The sequence below is a fragment of the Mytilus galloprovincialis genome, chromosome 12 (assembly GCF_965363235.1).
Source record: "Mytilus galloprovincialis chromosome 12, xbMytGall1.hap1.1, whole genome shotgun sequence".
NCBI classification, from domain to species: Eukaryota; Metazoa; Mollusca; class Bivalvia; order Mytilida; family Mytilidae; genus Mytilus; species Mytilus galloprovincialis.
The window spans coordinates 52,193,230-52,212,217 of NC_134849.1; the positions used below are offsets into that span (position 1 = coordinate 52,193,230).

General features: G+C 33.3%; 1 protein-coding gene and 1 long non-coding RNA gene across 2 annotated transcripts; both read right to left on the reverse strand.

Annotated features, from left to right (window-relative positions):
* Positions 1–835: 835 nt before the first annotated feature.
* LOC143055474 (M-phase inducer phosphatase 1-A-like) lies at positions 836–6,642 on the reverse strand. Its single transcript, XM_076228624.1, has 7 exons — positions 6,521–6,642; positions 5,672–5,800; positions 4,913–5,041; positions 3,637–3,735; positions 2,680–2,807; positions 2,136–2,253; positions 836–1,128 (listed from the first exon to the last, which is right to left on the reverse strand). The coding sequence occupies exons 1-7, from the start codon at positions 6,599–6,601 to the stop codon at positions 964–966; spliced, it is 849 nt and encodes a 282-aa protein (XP_076084739.1). The 5' UTR covers positions 6,602–6,642; the 3' UTR covers positions 836–963.
* Positions 6,643–10,952: 4,310 nt separating this feature from the next.
* LOC143054230 (uncharacterized) lies at positions 10,953–15,164 on the reverse strand. The gene is made up of 3 exons (XR_012971606.1): positions 15,085–15,164; positions 12,858–12,980; positions 10,953–11,092 (listed from the first exon to the last, which is right to left on the reverse strand). It is a non-coding gene; the product is annotated as an uncharacterized LOC143054230 (long non-coding RNA).
* Positions 15,165–18,988: the final 3,824 nt, after the last annotated feature.

Sequence of the window (18,988 nt, forward strand, 5' to 3'; positions counted from 1 at the left end):
ACGCCATTTTTGATATGCCTATGTGTACTAATATAAAATCTTGTTGTTCATTTTGTTTCTGGGATGAAGATATGGTATGATTGCCAATGAGACAACTCCACACAAGAGACCAAACGACACAGAAATTAACTATAGGTCACCACAAGGCCTCCAAAACAGTATAAAGCAATACGAAATGCATGTACCAATGGTTAATTGCTGAACAAGATGTGTATTATAAATCTTCTTTTTTTATATAAAATTGAGAATGAAAATGGGGAATGTCAAATACGAAAAGACAACAAGCCGACCATAGAGCAGACAACAGCCGAAGGCCACCAATGAGTCTTCAATGCAGCCAGAAACTTCAACACCCGGGGGCGTCCTTCAGCTGACCCCTTAACAAATATGTATACTAGTTCAGTGATAATGGATGTCATACTCCGAATTATACACAAGAAACTAAAATTAATAATTTGACTGACAAATTACAGCTTAAGGCCAGAGGCTCCTGACTTGGGACAGGCGCAAAAAAAATATACATAGACACTTCCAATATCTTATTGCTATTGACAGAACATCTAGTGCCTGTTGTCTGGGCTGCGACAAACTCCGAAACAGTGGTGACATCTGGTGGGAAGTATGACCCGAACAATAACGCTGTATGGAGTTTGGGGCTGCGGATGACGATGTCTTAAGAATCAAAGATATTTCGACAGGTTACCTTCTCTGTGGTAGGATATCGTGGTACTCGTTCAAGCAAGAGCAACTTAAATAAGTAAATTCAAGATTGTAATCGGTACAATAAAGATTGCTTTCTATACATGACTAAATCTTGTATTTATCTATGAAATCACATGAAGTATTAGTTTTAATAAATAAACAATAGTATATTATAAGATTTCAACAAATAACAAAATAAATATAACAAATATAGCACTAAAATATTACTGATCAACAGTTAGAAAATGACACAGTACTATGTCAGCACATAGAAAATACGAGTTTTTGCGAAACAATGCAATGTTCTATCTTCTTTACATGTGAGCAGTTCCTTTTAAGTGTTGATGTCTTGGATCGAAAATGGCGTACGTCTTCTTTATACTCGTCGTGCAACATCGGAACATAGTCGACGGGTTCACAGAAATGCTGAAATAAAGATTAGTCAGTTACTTATAACATAGTCAAATTCTTGTGTTAAGGTATTTTATAAGTTAACGATATGTTATTATAAATAGTCTACATTATGAGCGAAGGGGCAGAGTTTATATGATTATTCTAGTTTCATTTCAGTTATCTCTAACGTAAGCTGATACATGTTTGACACAAAGAGGTTTACAGCCAATTTCATTAAGTATGTAGCCAAAGGTAATATCTTTGGTTAGCTTGCTTGTAAGCTGAACCGTGAAGTCATTACAAGTTCAGGTATACTACCCTCCTTTTGAAGTAGCCTAGTCCAACAGACAGATATATTGGTTATCTGCTGGACTAGTCTACTCTTAAAGGAGACTATTTTACCTGACCCAACAATGACTTCACGGTTCAGTTAACAAGCAAGCTAACCAAAGGCATTACCTTTGGCCTCACACTCAATGAAATTGGCTGTAAATATATCTGGTCCCAGTTGTTCAACACTGAGTTTTTTCTGCATGTAAGAATTTAAAACTTTTAAATATTTAAAGTAATATTCTGCATATAATCCAGAAAGTACAACTTGGCCCTGGTCTAAATTCCGATAATCAATTCAAATCGAATGCAAGCAATAAACATGACTTTAAATACATGTTAAAAATTCCAAAAGCCAAGGCTATAATAACAAGATTTATCGTCCTTCCCTCCGCCTATATCACCCTGCTCTGTTGCTCCGTAATTTTCGTATCAAGACTTCAAAACGAGACCAGGCATTATCAGCGACGTCACAATGTGAGAGGAGAAGTTATCAGCAACGTCACAATGCGAGAGGAGACGTTATCAAGCTTGCTTTTGTCAAGCGTAAAATTGTCTTAGGGAGAAAGAAACGACCAGTAATAGAACGATAAAAAGATAATCGGGTTTTTGTTCGTATAGATATCGTAAAAAAGGTTCACATTATGGCTCGCGGCTGATATTTTACGTAACGATATCAATGTGTAGAAAACCCAATAAGCTATACATACCTTGTGAGTCTGAAAGAAAGATTTGTATCCTCCTTCAAGAAGGTATATCTCAGGGAAATGCAGCTGGGGATAATTTCTACCATGCATTTGTCGGTCTTTGCTTCTCAAATATCTGCACCTATTGGTAAAAATGTTTCTACTGTTATAGTTAATACAGAAGAAAATGCTAAAAGAATAATTATTTGCATATATATACTGATGGTCATCTCTGTTTTGCTTCTGTGTATTTTATTGCTTCTTGTATTTGCTTTGCTGCATTTTTGTTGAATGAGCACAATTTTAGTTTCTTAAAAATCAAATTATAGCACGAAAAAAATATATAAAAATATGCAGCCAATGAGACACCAGAGTACAAATGTAGTGGATGTAAGTCGTATGGCCATTTACAATGAGACAAACCCATATCGTATAGTCGGCTATAAAACAAAGTTTCATAAAATGACGTATGATTTTATTAATTTTCCTTTGTTTCATTTGACAGTGAAATAAATAACAATTTCGATTACATCTTGTTTAAAATTATCAAATTCTCAGTAAAACTTACAATTTTGGTCCTCTTTTGGAGGAGAACTCGCAGTGAAAAATAATGATTTCATCCGTTGTATTTCCTCTTTGCAGTGTTTGTAAAAGCAGCTCATCTATATGCTCCTCGAGGTAACAATTTTCTGCATTCTGTTTAATGAAAGTTAATAGTCTAAATATTATTGATTTCAATTATTTCATCCATGTCATACAAAAAAAAATCGTATAAACGACAATGCAATGTATAAGTGTAAACCGATAAACGGATTCCTATAATGGTTTTCATTTTAATAGTTGATTTTTGCTCCAGAGGCAACACGAATGAACCATTGCAGAGGCGGATTTAGGGGGGGGGGGGTGGGCAGGGGGCCCGGGCCCCCTTTTTGGGAAAAAAATTGATTGCTTATATAGGGAATCATTGAAACGTGACTGGAGCGGGCCCACTCTTAGGTCAGTCAGTGGGCCCCCACTTATGAAAATTTCTGGATCCGCCACTGCATTGTATTTTATTAAATTATTCAAAGGTAACAAATCGACATGTACAATGATGTACGTCGGTTTGCATACACCAATAAACGCCTATATATTGTTTGTATAATTAGAACTGGTTGTTGGTCGTTTAGTTGTATTTAAAACAAAAACTATATAAAAAACATCAAGTAAAACTGCGAGCTACTGCTCACTGACGAAACCCCGGCCGAAATATTTCGGTAAATAGGAAGTTTTTGAGTAATGAATTAGAAAACGCATCACACGGTATAGCTGAATTATATAAAACCTGAAACAAAACAAAAACAGAGTTAACGTGGTCGGGAAAGTGTACATCCCAACAACAAAAAGACGCTAAGAAATAAAAGTACAGATCTGAGAGTACTCGCAGTTACTGACAGGGTAATTCACAATAAAGGTGATTTTTCAATATCAATGTGTGCTATTCTTTTTACCGTAGAAACCAGAAATATATTGTTGTTTTACATACCTTAATGTGTCCGCCATTAAACTCGTATGGGTATCTACAATCAATGACTCTGTAAGAATTGATGCCACCATTGTATTTACCATTCAATAAGTCTTTCATCTAAAAAATGCAAACGTTTATGATGTCAGTTTAGAGCTTGTGTCAATTGAAAGAAAGTTCCGAAGAAAACAATTTGAAAGTATGTTTCACAGAAAAAATGATCTATCTATCCCTGTGTCACGTGTGTATACAGTATGATACGACGCTTCGGTGGGTAGTGTGGTTGTAGATAATGAAACAAGGCAATCGTCACAACTCGGCCGATTCCGTAAGGAGAGAAACGGAGCCACCCGAGGATTGCCGATTGTGAAACAAGGAGTCTAATACGTCATTTGTCGATATTCCAAATATACGATGCTGATCCAAGGACACAGTTATCGTCCTTTTTTTTTTCGTTGTCTCTCTCGTTGTCTAGTCCCTAGTGAGAACATGGATTTTTAATTTGAAACACTTTCCAAATTTATTTTTTAATATTTAATGGATGGAATATTTAGTAGGGGGATGAAATTAGATGTTAAAAAAATTGGGTGCTGAATCTTTATGTTAAGTAGTGATTAGGTCCAGTTCAAAAAGGTCAAATTTTATTACGCCTGCAGTTTTCAAACTGAATTTTAGACCCCCTTAGCACAGAATTGTCAATATTTTGAGTTAGAGCTGGTAGAAGTTTCTATAGTACACTACACTGTAAAAATCTTTTTGAGATAGAGCAGGTGCGATTTTTTTTAATTTGAATTTATTGTCTAAAAGAAATGCACTACGAAATAACTGTGTTCTCGGGCCTGCTGTCTCTGTCAACGGCTGAATTGTATTGAATACCATATATTTTCACTGGCAACCAATTTTTATATACATGTTAACGTACATATGATTCATTATCATTCTTTCTTCGTATATCTATTTAAAAAAAGTAGAGGCCAGGCTGCATCAATTTCAATAGTATTACTAATCAGTTCGATAAATAAGTAAAAACATGAGATTGTCTGCCTGAAAGCGGACAGCCCGACTCCTGATTTAAACTCAGAAAAAAATAGTTTTGATGTTGAGCCATTGGCCCACCAAACTAATAACAGACAGAAGAAAACATTTGTTCATGAAGCAACTTTCAACGAAAGAAATTTAGTAACTATTGTAATCACTAGCCAGCCAACACTGAGGTTGTGAGTTCGAACCCCGCTCGTTCAGGTGCACAAAGTGGCGTTAAAACACCAACAATCAAATCAAATTCAACGAAACTTACTGTATCAGCTGTAATAGATTTCAAATCTCTGTGTTGACCAGCAACAGTCGGAAGACAATAAGGACGACTTCCATCCGCTATATACGTTTCTTCAGACAGTAAGTCGTCATCTGACTCTAATGGTGTATCCTAATAAATAGAAAAACAATAGTTACAGTTAACACAAGTCTCACGTTTTAAAACACCATTGAAAGATTTTGCTACCCGATTCAATGATATAATTGATAGAGTTGCTATTGTCTGCATGGTTCCCCATGATCATACAGAACATAACTCTTTCAGTTATGGGCCATTATTATCTCGTATGGTGACCGTAAAAACGAGTATCCAATTATACAATCACATGAGTCTAGTTGTGTCAATCAGATTTGGAACATTGATAGGTATTTTTAAACCAGTTGTACTAAATTCAAATTTTACAGATTCATTGGTCATCTTCTTGTGAAATAAGGTTAACTTTGTAAATTTATTTTTGATTTTGAAATTATCATTAAAGATTAAACTGTTGCACACTGCGTTACTTTGCTATAAGAAGAATGTCAAGTGCTAACCAAACCCCGCGGGAATCTTTGCTCACCTGGCACTGCCGCAAAGAGGAGGCTGGGCAAGGATGACAGCAAACTTTGAAACAGCGGTTATGTCCTCTTTACTACGCTACGTTGATAGTTTAGCGAAGCAATAACACCACTGTTTCGGAGTTTGAGATGACAGGCCATAGGAATGCCAATCGTAAAACAATAAATGGAAATCTCGACTTACTCCAAAAGACAAATATCTTTTTAATGATCTACTATGTTTCGAATCCTTTCGTCTCTTCTTGCATTCTTTTAATGGACTTGACGTCGACTTGCGTTTTAATCCCGTATTTTCAGCACTGTTATATTTTGCCTGCAAATAGATTCATTTTAATGTAATTAGAAGCATATCTATAGCATTTAAGTTATAGGTCTTAGGATTTTAAACTTTTATTTAAATTTCTGATTTTATTGTTTTTAAAATTAAAAGAAAGAAAAATTGTATATAACTCCAACACAGATAGATACGTCATGCCTTTGAGTTTAAAAACATTTTCCTTTAGTATTACTGTTTTAATTTATTTGTATATCAGATCCCATTATTATAGCTTTGAATAATTATCACGTGTTATGTATGTGTATACTTGTGTACAGAGAATTAGGTATAATGAACTATGTATGTATATTTCTTTCTATCTTGTTCACCATTGTAAATTATTATTTGTATCATTTGTCTGCCTCTTGTTACAGTGTAAACTGTCTAGAGTGTTAATAAAAGATGAAGTTGTAAGATAAATAATGGTTTTATAAAGCCAATACATTATATCTATTATAAAAAGTACAAAACAACATCATAAGAAAGGATCAATACCCAGCATATACTTATATACAAATAAATTAAAACAGTAATACTAAAGGAAAATTTTTTTAAACTCAAAGGCATAGTCATGTTTTACAAACTAATTAAATATGAACAAATAATTACAGTATAAAAATTCGAAAAAAATTCAGTTAAAAGTACAGTAAAAATCGAATAGAAAGACTTGAAGAACAGACCAAATGAACACGATGTAGGAAAGAATAAATCACTTACCTTTATAATGCTTGCACTTTCTTGATCTAGACAACTAGATCCTCCGCTTATCGTAAGAGAACTAAAATCGGCCGACCACATTTTTTCTGAACTGAAAAATCTGAATAAGGAGAAATGGTAAAAAATTAGATTTAAAGAAAAAGTTAATGTAATTGAATGATTCCGAACGTTTATATTATGATAGTATAATTATTCTTGGAAAATTAATTCAAAAAAACTAAATTCAATGTACTCACAACTTAGATTATTGTTGAATGATGCTAAAACTTATTTTTTATGAAACTTTATACACATTTATGTTAATTCTGATTATTGACATAAATCTTAACACAATTCAGTACCTATCTTTTGGCTAAAATAAAACATATATTTTACAATATTGACATGTTAATTAATTTATCTGGTGACCAATCAAACATTAACCATCTGAACAATGTCATTTTCTATTGATGAGGTTCTCTGATAGTGTCAAATTTAAAACTATATCAGATTAAAATTAAGTGTGAAATTTAATATTTGATGTCAAAACACATATATGACAAGTAATTTGATTTCAATATTCTCACTTTCAATTCAATTTCAATTTCAGGTACATTTAATTGCATGGACTCGTTTAATTCATGTTCTTGATTTTAACAACTCTGCAAATGGTTACTCAAATTATTCAAAATTAAATAATTACATGCATTATTTTACAATTAGAAAGCTAAGGAAATATAACAAAACTTATACAAAGTTTAACATTAATATTTTTTTTTTTTTATGTATTCGTGTATAATATTATGTTTTGTAATATTACAATGTAATGGTTAGAAGTAATTAACTATTCGTATTAGATACATCATAAATATAAATATAAAATTAAATCAATGAAAAAATAAAAACTATAAAACAATTTCTTACTAAAATATAAATGAAAAATAATGAAAATAAAGATTAAATATTAACAAACAAATTGGCTAAATTATGATATGAAATTTGTGAAACCGTTGTATAAAATTATTCTAAATTAATATCTGGCGACCATATGAAAGCCATTGGCCCACACGGGCGTAAAGTGCTTTATTTAATAAAGTATAAAGTATAATAATAAAAAAAATGTTGATAATTTAAATACCTTAATGCATGTAACTGTTCTTCAAAACATGTCAATGAACATAAATGACAGAATTATTTCTTAGTTTTAATTTTTATACATGTTTTACTTTAAAAGGTGTTGAAAGATTATATTTCTGCCAGATGGCAAAACGATTGATTTGTTAATATATACCCAAGCTGAACAGTTGTACCTAAAACAACAAGCCTTTGAAAACCGCATTAACCATGTTTATCTTTGCAGTTTTCTGGGCGTGGGTGATATGAACCTGTTACTTTTTGTTTTCATAAACCCAAGCTGAAAACTTCACAGCTGTCTATTAGACATCCCTTGATTATATACACACAAAAATACCAGAAAACAAATATGCAATACATCAACACACAAGAACCACTGGAATACAGGCTTCTTTCGTCAATATCACTGTACTAGTGTAGTTACATATTTTTAGGGGCCAGCTGAAGGACGAGTGCGGGAATTCTCGCTACATTGAAGACGCATTGGTGACCTTTGGCTGTTGTCTACTCTATGGTCGGGTTGTTGTCGCTTTGACACATTCCATATTTCCTTTCTCAATTTTATTCTGACTTGGGACAGAGCATTAAAGAATAATGTACATATAATACGGACTGAATGTGCAGATGAGTTCAACAATCATACACAAATAAATGTATCCCCGGTATATATTCGGCACAACTACTTGCTCCTATGGTAGAAATTTAAATAATGTACAACTACAAGGGTTTGTTACTACAGAGACATTCAGTTATCGCGCTTTGTATGCACAATAACAAGTTGAACGTCGTGAACCTGAGATACAAGGTTTATCCATCCACGTAATATATTTTGTAATTAAACTTTCATCTACACAGAAGTAGAATACTGTAAAAGTTGATATCTTATCTACACACAGACAAACGCCCTCATCGTATAACTTTTAAATACATTGCCTCGCGTTAAGCATAGTTTTGAATACTTCCATTTCATATATTATGTTTTCAGATTGCTCCGTCAAGCCCATGTAGCTTTAGAAATTTGTTTTATACATTCATGACTGCACATGCTCTTCAAAGCAACGATAGCACAAAACATACACATTTTTGATTAGAAACAAACGAAGATCTTGAAACTATTGAAATTTATACATGTAAATCACATACCTTTCAACTCGTTTTTCGTTAAAATTGAATTGAAAAGTTCGAGGGAAAAACTTTGTTAGAAAAACACTACAATAATATCCGGACATATGGGCAGTGCGGATGTGAAAATACGGACTGTCGAACAAAAAAATGGCCTATAAAACATGATAAAAACAATCTTTATGTTCACACATACCCACTTGAAAGGCTGTATTCTTCAGCTATTTAAACGGCTGTATTATACTTCAGCTATTTAAAAATCAACATTATTGTAAAATTCTTTCATGTTTAAAAAATCCACCATGGCCAAAATGCGAAACTATTTTGACATTACACAAGTTGTATAGAGAAATCATAATTTGCGCTACCCCTAGCATCGAGCACTCGATTTTCTCTTTTTACCCATTTTTTGGATTTTTTTCTTGAGTCACATAATGGAAGGACAGAAACGAAAATTAAGGAACAAATAGATTGATATGTTCCGTGGTATTTCCAAATAAAATTAAATCGGGAGTTATGCATTTTTAGATCCAACTAAATAGACACCCTTGTCGTCGACTTGATATCTAATTGTTATACTTATTTATGTTATAGATAAATTGAAACCTTATGCCACTTGGTGTTTTTATGATAAAATACTTCGTAATTTAGACGAAAACTGTCACTTTTTTTTCTATTAACTTTTAGAATATTTGTTACTATAGTAAACATTACAGTAAGCATTTATCGCCTTCTCTAACAAAGAGATTTGATTCTTTTGTTCTATTTCAACTGGGTTTCCACCTGATACATTGTATCTCCCAGTTGATACGATATTCCAGGACTTGTTTTTCCTACCATGATTTCCTTGATAGAGGGTTACTGCCTACAAGAAAACTATGACTAGAGGTGTAATACCATAATTGATTTGTTATTTACACTTTAAAAAGAAATGTGCATGATTTGGTGGTATTACACATAAAGTTCCAAGTGGTTAAGTTTAAATCATCCTGCCCATCGTATATTTTTCAGACGCTATCATTAATTGGTTGGCCGTAATGGAATATCCGTTTCATTGATGGTCGCAGATACTTTCCAAATGTCATAAATACAATGCCGTCCCCTTTTCCCCGAATGTGACCTACCGAATTAAACTTATTAAAGCGTTTGTACTACCATGAGCAATAAGACGGGTGCCATTTGTGGAACAGGATCTGCTTACTCTTAGTTTTCTATGTTGTGTCTTGTGTACAGCTGTTTGTCTGTTTGTCTTTCTCATTTTTAGTCACGTCGTTGTCAGTTCATCATCGGCTAATGAGATGGAATATCCCTTTGATATCTTTCTCCTCTCTTTTAAATCATTGCTGACCCAAAATTCCGAAAGGTTTTGCCAAATACAGCCGGGGTATAAAATCCTTTGTATTTAGAAAATTGTAAGTTTTGCAGACAGTTTCTTTATCATTATTACCACATCAATGATAATTCATTGTCAAACAAGTGACACATATTTTGCTTTATAAGGATGAGATGTGCCTTTTCTACAGAGAAAATGGACACAAAACGTAAATCAAACAATGAAAACAAGTGAAACTGCGAGCTACTGCTCACTGATGATACCCCCGCCGCAAGTGGATAATATTAATAGTGTAAAAATATGCAAGTGTTCGGTAAACAGGAAGTTGTCGAGTGATAAATCTGAAAACGCATCACACGGTATAGCTGACTTATATAAATCCTGAAACCAAATTTCAGAAATCCTTGTATTGTAGTTCCTGAGAAAAATGTGACGAAAATTTTCAACTTGGCTATCATGTGTAAAATCATACAAGTGTTCGGTAAACAGGAAGTTGTCAAGTGATCAATCTGAAAACGCACCACACGGTATAGCTGACTTAGATAAACCCTGAAACCAAATTTCAGAAATCCTTGTATTGTAGTTCCTGAGAAAAATGCGACGAAAAATATTCATGGGACGGACGGACTGACTGACGGACTGACGGACTGACGGAAGGACAGACAGGGGTAAAACAGTATACCCCCCCTTTTTTTTAAAGCGGGGGTATAATTACCTTTGATATTTAACCCTTCGAAATAGCATTATCAGTATGGACATCTTAACTTAAATGAAATAAGCAAACGAAGTAAGAATTTATTAAAAAAATGTGTTGTGGTGAGTATTGTCTACCCATTGCTGTCCAGTCCGAGAAACAAATACAATGAATATTTATTGTGGTCAGTTTTGTCATCCCTGTTGTGGACGGTCGGGAAGGCAATCACAATGACCATCGATACAATGGATATGATGACGGTTATCTCTGCAATGGATGGTATTGTGGCAGTCTTGCATTGAAGTACATGCTGAAATGATAAAAAAACAACACTTGCACTAATCCCTATAGACATTCAAGTAAAACATAATACAAAAAAAAAATATTAATGAATAATATGAACTTCGATCTACATATTTTCCTGATGAGTTAAAAATCCCTAATTTTCAAATCTGGTTTACTTGGCATTACAGTTCTATTGAGTTATTAAAGGTCATGAGCTAGGCTACTTTTGAATTTGTGGATTCACATTTTTACCGGCTGTGATCTTTGGTAAGCGTCTCCTGATTGGAAACTGTAAATTTAAAACTGGTATATTATCCAAAGTATGTCAAAATTAACTTACTTTCCCTTTAGATAAAATTAATTGCGTTTGGGATATTTCGGTTGTTTGGTTGCTGTCTCATTAAGTCATTGATGTTTACTCTACATGTTATTTAAAGCTGTTTTCTAATTACACAGTTATTATGTAATGATTCTGTAATCAATTGGTTACTTGGACAACTTACAATAAAGACAAACGTTACCCTTTTGGAGACCATGCGATCACCCCAAGTTTTTGGTGGGGTTCGTGTTGCTATTTTTTGATGTTGTGTCTTGGTACTATTATTTGTCTGTTTGTCATTTTCTTTTTTAGCCATGGTGTAGTCAATATAAAAAGAAGATGTGGTATGATTGCCAATGAGACAACTGTCCATAAAAGACCAAAATGACACAGAAATTAATAACTACAGGTCACCGTACGGCCTTCAACAATGAGCAAAGCCCATACCGCATGATCAGTTTATTTTCGATCTATGAGTTTGAATGTCTCTCTGTTATCGTTCGCCCCTCACTATGCGCATATATCCGATAATTTTAGAAACACGTGCCTGTTCGTTTAAATAGTGACAATAGATAAAGTGAGGAAGCAGTAGACCGAATTATTTGAATGTTTTTCTATCAACATTTAAATTATTACTATTAAAATTGCAGTTTGAACTAGTTATTTGACTGTCTTCTTTATATTAACTCTCAGACGATCGATAAACATGTCAGGTGATTTATCAGTCGTTCGATAAATGTGTCATGTGATTTATCAGTCGTTCGATAAACATGTCATGTGATTTGTTTGTCGTTCATAGATATAGGAAGATGTGGTATGAGTTCCAATGAGACAACTCTCCATCGGAGTAACAATTTATAAAAGTAAACCTTTATAGGCCAAGGTACGGCCTTCAACGCGGAGCCTTGGCTCACACCGAACAGCAAGCTATAAAGGACCCAACAATTACTAGTGTAAAACCATTCGATACACATATCATGTGATTTATCAGTCGTTCGATAAACATGTCATGTGATTTGTTTGTCGTTCATATATAAAGGAAGATGTGGTATGAGTGCCAATGAGACAACTCTCCATCCAAGTAACAATTTATAAAAGTAAACCATTATAGGTCAAGGTACGGCCTTCAACGCAGAGCATTGGTTCACACCGAACAGCAAGCTATAAAGGACCCAACAATTACTAGTGTAAAACCATTCGATACTCATATCATGTGATTTAGCAGTCGTTCGATAAACATGTCATGTGATTTGTCAGTCGTTCGAAAAACATGTCACGTGATATATAAGCCTTTCGAAAAACATGTCATGTGATTTATCAGTCGTTCGAAACATATGTCAGGTGATTTATCAGTCGTTTTAGAACCACGTCGTGTGATTTATCAGTCTTTCGATAAACATGTCATGTGATTTGCCAGTCGTTCGATAAACATGTCACGTGATTTTTTAAATTTATATGTATCACTACTTACTTGTCATACGCTCAGGATCACATGTACAGATACCATGATGACAAGCAACATGGGACACATTGGCAGCACACAGTTCAAGATTACAGTCACTTGGATGTTGACAATTTTCAGCCCATACATAGACTGAAATAAGAAATTTGTATTGTGCCATAAATAATGATGAACAATTGAACACGTCTATCTATTTAGGACAGATAAGTAATTGCAGTACTTTTCAATTTTGAAATCGTTTTGAATTCATAACTAAGGGAGGGCAATGCACTTATACCTGGAGAGTTGGGAAGGAAAGACGGTGTTGCTTTATGTAATATACCTTTTCTTACCTACGATAGACATTTAAACTGTGGGGTCACCAAAGGTTTCGTAACGCCTTTAATTATAAAATAATTCAAAAAATTAATCAGGAATAACCTTTATGTTTTGATTCATATAATTGATATAAATCAAAACATCGTGTTATTTCTGATTAGTTTTTCGAATTACTTTATTAAGGTGTTGAGAACCTTTGGTGACCCCATTGTTTAAATGGCTTTAAAAAGTACATAGTTAGCAGTGGTCGTTACATGCAAACGTTCACCTAAATTGTCCCAGTCAATGGATTTAATGTGTCAATCAATGGCCACAGCCACACTGTTTTGAATTTCATTCTAAAATCCCTGAAATAATTAAAATCTTTTTTTACAGATTCACTGATTAAATTCAGGGAATATGTAAAATAAACTCATTTATATTTATTAAGAATTTTTGTGAAAAAAACCTATAACAATAAAACTCAATAAGTTTGAGGTTAATCTAGCCTTTATTTTAATACTTAGCAAGCAGCTTTCATGCAATATACAACTGACAGACTGTAGAAAAATGGCTCAGGCACAGTTGTTTTTAATCAAGAGCAAACATACACAAAAAAGTTACATCAAATAATTGAGGGAAAAATTGAAATGCAACATATGGAACTGGGGCAAGTATGATGAAATTTTGGAACATGTTGTCAATGATGCCACAAAAAAAGCTCTTATCACTACCTTGTTTGAACAAAGTTACTGTTTATTACAGTTTTTCTGTAATTACTGTAAAAAAATAAGACCAATTATATCATTTTTTTTAAATCAAATATAAAAACATTAGGTTAATTGCTGTCATTAGAGAAGAAAAACGCATATGTAAGATATAAGAAATTGATTGGTTAGGGTATGTGATCCAGTCGCAAATATTACATGCATATCCGTGTTTTATACTTGCATGTTTAGTTTACATGTATGAATAGGTTTTAACCAAGCAAAAATAAAAAAAAAAAGAGTTTTGCTTACTTTGGTCAGGTACATGTATTGATTCCTATCACAAAGTAATATAACTTTGAATAAGCTTCTAAACTTTCTCAACTCTATTAATCCAAATAAAGTAAGGTATTTATCAGACGAAGATGTAAATACAAATATTATGTATTTCTTAAAGACATGACTTTTGTACAGCAAATTTCAGAAAATTCACATATCAATAGGTCATGGTGGTAGGGGCAACATGGAAAGTGTGCAAATGTTTCATACAAAGCTTTAGAACTTTACAAGGAACTTTGAAAGGAATGCCAACTAAAAAAACGTAGAGCTGCTACAGTTAAGATATTGTCGTTAAGTCTATATGATAAACAAATAATTCAATTTTCTGAGGACAGATTGATTTGACACAGATATGCATCGAAAAGCAGGACAATTATATATGTAACAGTAGATGTAAACCAAACTTGCCTTATAAGTAAATTCACAGCTACGGTGGTCTAAATATCCATTTATATGCCTTTTTAGTCATTATCATTACATGTATAAACTAGTTCTAGCTCATTGTGTCTATTAAACAAATATATTTAAAAATCTTTAGTGATCATTAGCCTATTTTTATATTAAGAAAACCACATTTCTAATAGAAAGTTATACTTAATTGTAATCAGGGATTTTACCAAATCCCTAGCTCTATTTTCAGTGATTTTTTAAAATCCCTAACAATTTCAGGGATTTTACAAAACCACTGAAACTGTTAGTGATTTAACAAATCACTGATTAGTCCTGGACCAGTGATTTTACAAAATCCCTGATTTGACAAATTCCCTGTAACATATACACGTAAGGACATTTTTTTCACAAATTATGAATCGACTGTATACATAAATGCTGCATTTATAATTTGTAAAAAACAAATATCGACCAACTAACGTAAGGAAAATAATTTACAATACCTATAGCAACCAAGGCGATGGAAACAGAAACTAACAGCTTCATTTTACTTATTTAACAAAGTATGAATACTATATTATGGGACACTCTTGATTATTTATATCTAAATCTTATCTGTAATTACTGAGAGAGTTGTCACATATCCCACTTGAGCATGACCTTAGTATCTAAGATTACCTCAATGTGCATGATGTCAGTATACACGATGGTCAGTTATAAATAGTAGTTGTAGATCATTTCCACTGATAACATACTGCAGATATATTATTATTCTTTGGATACCAATTTTCGTGAATTTCGTGGGTACATGGGAACTACGAATTTAAAAGTTCGTGGGAAATGTGAAGGATACCAAATTGACAATGAGAGATGTCAAATTAAACGAAAGACAGAGAAAATCATTGTCAGAAAAAAATGAGTGAAAATCAGTATCAATAACAACACAAAACATTTTATACTGAGAAAAAAAAATTAGAGAAACACGAGCAACATTCTAAATGGAAGTTGATCTGTGTTCTCTGGAAGGATGAACCTTTCCTTACTTTTTTTTCTTCTGCTGTGTGAAAGTAGTTTATATCATTGCATTTTCCTTCCGTCTTCCTACGAATAATATATCAGCGCCGTATTTTGCAATCTGCCTAATTGTATTTTTCAAATTTAGAATGAAGGGTTAAATTTGAAATAATAAAAATCTTGTCACAGCCTTATCATCTTTAATCACATGTTTTATACAGGTACCACATGTAGAGCAGGATCTGTTTACCCGTCTGGAGCACCTGTGTTGCTTATTCTTTGGGTTTCTATGTTGTTTTGTGTACTGTTATTTGTCTGTTTTTCCTTTTAAACCATGGTGTTGTTAATAGATATAGGAAGATGTGGTATGAGTGCCAATGAGACAACTCTCCATCCAAATAACAATTTATAAAAGTAAACAATTATAGGTCAAGGTACGGCCTTCAACACGGAGCCTTCGCTCACACCGAACAGCAAGCTATAAAGGGCCTTAAAAATTAGTAATGTAAAACCATTCAAACGGGAAAACCAACGGTCTAATCTATATAAAAACGAGAAACGAGAAACACGTATGAACTACATAAACAAACGACAACTACTGTACATCATATTCCTGACTAAGGACAGATGCAAACATTTGCAACGTTTTAATGGTGCCAAACCTTCTCCCTTTTCCGAAACAATAGTATAACATCACAACATAGAAAAACACACTATAAAACATCAATTGGAAGGGTTAACTCAATCAAAAAACGCAAATTAACAAACAATGAACGAATACATTTGATCTTCAATACCTGAATGCAAATTCATATAGTTAATAAAATTTATAAGGGATAGATAATTAAGGTCAAAAGTAAATAAACAGGTTTAAACAAAGTTAAAGTAAGATACCACTGTGAAATATGTTTATTTTTGACCGATTAGTTTGGATGTCCCTTTAATATCCTTCGCTTCTCTTTGATTGTTTTATGCAAAAGATAATCAAATGAATCCAACTAGCCTTTACAAGTTCATTATCTGTTTTTATCCCCCCTATAGGTTCACGTATCTTTTACTATGTTTTGGCATGGAACCTCAAGTTTCTCGAACAGTTCTGCTAGTTTAGTGAATATAGAATACTTCTATATTTATAGCATACGTACGGAGAAATTACAATACTTTTGAAATAATCAGGAGATGTATTTTGATCTTAAATGCCCTTTCCAGGGTTGCGATTTACGTAAGGGTTTACGACAGGACAAAATTCGCTCACAACAAAAAAGAGACAGAAGATTACAATGGGACAATAGAAATTCATAAGTCGAAGAGAAATCGACAAAAAAAGAAACGACAAAAAGATAAACATTAGTCTACAATACAGTACATAGAGCTAAAAATAGACGGGACAATCTCTAAAACGGGTATGATCCTATAGGATATCCGGAAAAAAGTTCATCAAGCAGTAATGCGTTCCATTGAATGCGAAACAGTAATAATATCAGCAAAGTTAAACGGTTTGAAATACATATTTGTATATTCATGAAACGATTATGCACACAGGTTTTATAACAAAAGATCAGGCCCAGTTTCACGAAGCTGTCTTAGGACTAAGACATGTCTTAGGATGGTCTTACGACATATCTTAGTCCTAAGTGGGTTTCACAAAGCGGTCCTAAATTAGGACATCTCTTAAAGTTGGTCATAAAGTTAGGACAACGCGAGAGGTGTCTTATGATGGTCTTAGGATAGTTATACGTTTATTAATATAAATTACACTCAATTTTTATAATAATTAAAAAAAAAAATATCTTATTATTACAGTAGGACAACCGGATGTGCCTTTTCGGCCAAAATGTGATTCGGCGGCGCTCAGTAGTCCTACGCCGAAAATTGGACTATTTTGCGTCGGCCGACGTCAACTGAAAAATGGCGCGCTTTTGTATTTTTTTAAAATTCGTTTGCGGCAAAGTGCGGACGATAAATACTGTCGATTTTAAGCATATCTACATGAGAAAAATATATGAGTTTACATATTATTTTCATTTTTAATCATTGAAACATACGGAAATCTTATTTTTTTACATCTGAACATAGAATTTCGGATTTTGATTTTCTGCACTATAGGATTAAATGGCTATATCAAAAATGGGAACAAAAAAATACCTATCCTTCGATTTGCTAAAAAATTTTACAACCTATTCTCGCGAGTTTTTGGCATCGAAATTCGTAAAGAACAGAGGTGTCCAAGCCAGGGCAAAAATTTGTTCCCATTTTAAAGTAGGGGTCTCAATCTTTTATAGGTTTTTCCTTGCATGGTCGGTAGATTTGAAAATTGGAAGAGTTTCTGTTTTTAAAGAAAATATTTATTCAAATATCATGAAAAGGTGAACCATTAGGTATAAAACCACTTTAAATATAGCAGTTTGTGTCACTGAATTGTAAAATTATAGATTTTTTTCGAAATTGAAGAAGGCGCCATTTTTGGCTATTTTTCCATTACGTCTATTGATATGCTTAAATTATGAGGTGTTTCTAAAAAATCTCCGACTCAATTTTTTTAAAACTTTCATATGCTAATCTTTGGTACAAAATGTATGTGTTTTGAAAAAATTAGGCACTTCTATCGAGTAGAAATGGAGAATGGTCATCTTTACTTTGTATGTCCCCACTATGGGGGCCCTGTTCCTCCCTTTACCCTGTTTCTGAAGAACACGATAGTAATTCATCTCTCGAAAAAATTATCCACTAAAAATAGTTGAAACATATCAAATATATGTTAAGACATCAATAAATTTTACAGGATGTGATTTTTTAAGCAGAATTGTCGGAATCGACCTCAACCGAAGTTGTGTCAGTATATAGATAAACGTTATCAATTTCCGGTGCCGAAAATGCCAACGTAAAATGTCATTAAAAGTTGGATTATTTTCTTCTTTGTAGCAATTTTGTTAATCTTAATGCCAAGGAAGGCATGCAATATGTTGAATCCGTACCAACGTTATACCATACTTGGTACCCTAGAGTGTTAGGCTTACACATCATGGGACCCCGACTGATTTGTTGAAATCATGATCGTACTTTAACTAAAAGTTTACAAAGTAACTTATAAAAAACAAGATTCATTCCGTGAATATTGCTACCTGCCGCTGAGTTTTTAATGAACATTTAATCTGATTCGGTCATAGAAAAGCTGTTGATATTCCTTTCGTTAATGAAAATAATATCGTTGTGTGTTTTGTTTGGTTTCTTATTTTTAAAAGGGGGCGTTGGCAGGGGCCTGCTCTTTTTATTTTGTCAAAGGCATGTGTCATTTTTAGGGCTCATGGTTCTCAATCTCTGGTTACAGTGGAGGTTCAAACTGGCTGACCTAAAAGGGGGGCTCCAGTCATGCTTCAATGATTCCCTATATAA